We start from the raw sequence: 5,146 nt of genomic DNA on the forward strand, positions 1-5,146 counted from the left end.
AATGTATGTTAATAAGTTTGGTATCAAATTGTAGATTATAATTCAAATTTTAGTAGGATCCATTAGTTAATTTCAAAATTTAAGAGTAAATATTAAAAAAATCCTAAATATCGATTTTTGTGTGCAACATGGTATGTTGAATGCAGCATTGGTTCAAATTAGATGTCTGTAATGTTCAAATACAAAGTCTGTAGTTTCTTACGAACTAGATACTAAAATTACTGAAATTGACAAGCTAGAATGTAGAATGAGAACCTCCTATCTTTTCTATTTTCTGAGATATTAATTATTTATTGAGTCAACCAAGGTGGCCTCACCCACTTCTTCAATTTTTTGAAAATACCTGCTTACGTACACCTACATCACCCAATAATGCATGTATAACCAATCAAACACTCAGAATGTCCCCCTAGTGGCTTTCTGAGCCTCTTTAAATTACCTGGATGGCAAACTCTTTCTTGTCATGCTAGATTCCAAGTGGTAAAATATGCCAATAGTGAGTTCAAAATTTCATATTTTTTAGATCAAAATAGAGCTTAATCAAAAATCATAAATTACTATATCAGTACCACAGAATTCCTCTATAATTTATCAAGCTTAGTAACTTATAGCACTCTATACATCTATTCTAGCTTTACTTAATTAAAATCTAGCACTCTATACATCTGGTCTAGCTTACTAACCTATAGGTTTCAGGTTTCATCATGTGTAATCTTTTAAATGTGATTATGGTTGTAACATTCCGCTATCGTCATGTGTAATCTTTTAAATGTGATTATGGTTGTAACATTCCACTATCGTCATGTGTAATCTTTTAAATGTGATTATGGTTGTAACATTCCACTATCGTCATGTGTAATCTTTTAAATGTGATTATGGTTGTAACATTCCACTATCGTCATGTGTAATCTTTTAAATGTGATTATGGTTGTAACATTCCGCTATCGTCATGTGTAATCTTTTAAATGTGATTATGGTTCTAACATTCAACTATTGTCATGTGTAATCTTATTTCACAAACAAAATGCACTTTGTTGAAGTGAACATTAATGTAAAAATTATTTTAACACTACAGATAAGATGTTTTATGGACTTCAGACCTGGAGGTGCTTTATGTCACATTCTTGCTGCTGTCTATAAGTTACAAAAGTAGACCAAGGATGGTAAGTACACACTGTTTATTATATATATATATATATATATACTAGCTAAGTTACCCGGCATTGCACGGTGAAAATTTAGATTTGAAATGTATAGACCAGTATTTTTTTCAACAAATTATTCAGTAAGTCGAAAAAAGCTGTGATGCGAGAAATAAAAAAGCATTTAATCAAACAAAGCTTTATTTAAAATTAGATTGTGTTTGTCTTGGTCTTTGAACCTGAAGTCAGTCTTCTACAGGCTTCATTTAAGAGTAAGGGTTGACTGTTTTCGTCATTCTGATTAAAGACGGCTGATTTAGAGCAGCAGAACTGTAGATACATAAGTATTGGTTAGGCCAAGCGAACTAGATTAGCAGTTTCTAGCTAAAGTTTTCAAGAGAATCACACGGGTGGACGGTTATTATTGATTAATCATTGCTTACTTTTCAGCACAATTTTATGAATTATCCTAATTAAAAAAGTGTTTAGCATCATGTGATATTAGATTAAGCAATTAGCGTAAATAATGATGCTTGTCACATCTGTACTGATTGCATGCTGGATGATGACAAGAAACTGTTAATCTAAATTCTGTAGTGTTAGTATAAAGGAAGCTGTTAACACTGTTTTAGTGAGGAAAACTACCACCATATATTTTAAAGAATCTGGTTGGTTCTGTAAAGCTTTGTAACAGGGTTGTGATCCTAAAGCTAAAGTTGGTTACTATGAAGTGCCACTGTGGTTTGTTGGTGTGTGTTGACAAAAAGTCATGATATCTAATCAAAAGCACCGTAGGTATGAAATAAAGGTGTGACCAAAAAAAGATTCAGTGTGTGATTTAAAGGAAATCAAAATTGGTGGCCAAATTGGTATCTGGCATTGATAAGAATTTTACAGGAAATATTCATTCAGTAGTTAGCTAGGCTGCATATTTTGTTTTACCCACCATCGTTCCCCAACTTTAACAAAAAATGTGACCTGGCTAACTAATGAATAAATATTTACTGTAAAATTTTTATCAATATTATAAGTGTAGCTACTAGTTTGGTTGCCAGTTTTGATTTCATTCCTTTAAGTCGCACAATGAATCCTTTTTTGGCCCCACCTTTTTTTCACATCTAAGGTATTTTTATTGGATACTAGTAAGCTTATCATTAAAACTTAGTTTATAATTCAAGTCTATAATTTAAAAAGGAAATATTTAAATAAATTCTCAGTCGTCACTTCTCCATGTCACATTATGAGTGCACACTGAATTACCCAAGATTTATCTTGAATTTACTTTAATCAGACTTATTCAGACTCTGACTAGTCTGAGTGTAAGATAATTTTTATCTTATGGTTTAAAACTATTTTTTTTTTTTCACTTTATACTTTTGAAATTTCATTTGTATAACCTCTAGAACCTCCTAAATGAATATCAAAAGATTGTTTTAGTAAAACTGTATATTTTACCTTTTATTTTCTCTTCCCTAACACTGTATACAGACTCGGTCTTTTTGACCATCCTTGTAACAAAAGACGTAATTCAGTAATAATCAGACGTTGTGTGTTGCAGTTCAGTTGTTGTAATTTGACACCACATTACTCGAACCATGTCTGCTTTTCTTATTGCCTTAAGTGAGTGTTGTTACATCATAGTGTTTCATAGTTTCTAGAAAATTCGTGGCCTCAGTTGGGCAATGTATATATATAGGCAACCAAGTGAGCACAAGTTAAGTCAGAATATATTAAGATAGTGAAAGTGAAGTTAGCCATTACAGGCAATATTTTAAAGTGAGATTCATAGTTTAATAGAAATAAGAAGAATAATTTGTCTTGTCAGAGGGTGTTTTAAAGTAATTGAACCTGCCTGTGTGGACTTCAACGAAATGGAGACAATTATTTAAAGTTCTGGATGCAACTGTGGTAACATAAGTGAATTTATTGCAGATTGTATAGTAAGAAACAGAATAGAGAAAAATAATTCATCTTGTCAATTGGATTTTAAAGTAATTGAACAGCCTAAGTGGACTTTTGACAAGAAAAGAGAATTGTTTAAGAGTTTTAGTACAACTGTGATATTCTGTAGTGTAAAGAACTTTTTGTACATACGTTTGACTGGTTTTGAATATATTATTTTAAAATGGGTGGATTGTGTGCTGTCCATTTATTGTTCAAATTTATAGCCAACAAGTCACAGACACCTACTGTAAAGAATCCTTACCTATATGAAAACCTGACAGTTTTGTTTCAACAACAATTGCCATTACTTTATGGTTTAACCCTACCAATACGGCTGAGTGTTATCCACCCAGCTCGTAACCACGAAAGTATCCATGAGAGTAATTATACTATGATTTTTGATAATGTACGTGCATCTTTACACGATTTTGCAGATTATTAGTAAACATTACAAGGTTTACATGTGCAAAATATCAGATTTTTAAAATTAAGTTTTAAGATTTCTTAAGTAATGTTTTTATCATGCCTCTTTTGTTTTGACTATCTAACATGCAAATTAATTTTGATTTTAAGATTAAAAATACTTTTGTGAGTCAGAACATTTTCAAATTTCACATGTGAAATCTTTATACCCTCCAGATAATTATCAAATATTTTTTTAGAAAAAACTTTTTATTTTTTCTGTTATTTTAACTACTGTAACTCTGTACGGGTTGGGTCAATTTGACTGACCTTGTAACCACCATAAAAAATTAGGAAATATATATAAATTATGCTTTTTTGTTTTAGAATGACTATAAATTCTAATATAAAAACACAAATGTTTAGCATAAATAGTTTAAATCTCATAACATTATACATTTATATATATTTATTATTTTTATTATATTGACCCTTCAGCCATGTCTGACAACCTACAGAAATTGAATGACCCAGCAGTGCACGTGCACTCATATTAGTGTATCCAGTAATATAAAACTGGCTTTCACAAAGTGATCCATCTTGGCTGTGTTTTAATGGACCAGTATTTCGTAAAATACAGTCACATTTCGGTTATAATACATTATGTATGTATATACATTATTACTATTAACAAATAAGCTCTTAAATTTCAGTTATTTTTCTTAAAACATATAACAGTAAATAAAGAAGTATAGAAAACAATTATCTCTTCTAGTTATGAACTTTGTACTCATTTGCTGCTTGCCATAGGTTGCTAAGCCTTATCAAATTTTGCTCGTGGAGGATGTTAAACGAAATAATTTTTTTTAGGTTTATCTATACATTTTGAAACCTTTAGGTGTACCTTGAGTATTATTTATCTGAATATATCTTTCATTGTTAGAAAGATCATATTTTGCACAAAATACACAAATTTCACCAAGAATGCTAATGCTTTTAGAGAAAAAATATATCAGAACCTATTACATCTATGATGTAGGAGTATGGTGTAAACTAGTCATGATTAAAACCTTTATTTCTGAAGGTAATAAAGTTTATTAATTTTAAAAGAGTTGTTTAAAAAGATATTAGTACTCAGTATTGTACAATGCACTACATTGTTTAAATGATAATGTAGATAGTTTGGATGATTTGTACTAAGTTGTCGAACAAACCATTATCAACCAGGATTAGAATCCTTGCTGGGTGTATAAGAGAAGTATTAAACAAGTAATCATGTATACATACATACATTCATAAACACACACACATATACACATCAGGTTCAGAAGTTTGCAAAATTTTCAATTAGTATTCCCAAAAATCTAGCACTACATCTAGTGAATCTTTACTTAATTAAAATATAGCACTCTATACATCTAGTCTAGCTTTACTTAATTAAAATCTAGCACTCTATACATCTAGTCTAGCTTTACTTAATTAAAATCTAGCACTCTATACATCTAGTCTAGCTTTACTTAATTAAAATCCAAAACTAGTCCAGATAAATAACAGTCAATGTACGCCTACGGCCAAAACTAGTCCAGATAAATAACAGTTAAATGTACGCCTACGGCCAAAACTAGTCCAGATAAATAACAGTCAATGTACACCTACGG

The 5,146-nt window shown here is 30.5% G+C and overlaps 1 protein-coding gene across 1 annotated transcript in view; it reads left to right on the plus strand.

The window, feature by feature from the left end:
• LOC106470417 (SWI/SNF complex subunit SMARCC2-like) overlaps positions 1–5,146 on the plus strand; it is a 56,735-nt gene that overhangs the window by 5,131 nt on the left and 46,458 nt on the right. The window contains 2 exon segments of the mRNA XM_013930973.2: positions 1,076–1,144; positions 1,147–1,163. Coding sequence (XP_013786427.1) covers positions 1,076–1,144; positions 1,147–1,163 — 86 coding nt within the window.

The sequence above is a fragment of the Limulus polyphemus genome, unplaced genomic scaffold, assembly GCF_000517525.1.
Source record: "Limulus polyphemus unplaced genomic scaffold, Limulus_polyphemus-2.1.2 Scaffold3988, whole genome shotgun sequence".
Taxonomy (NCBI): Eukaryota; Metazoa; Arthropoda; class Merostomata; order Xiphosura; family Limulidae; genus Limulus; species Limulus polyphemus.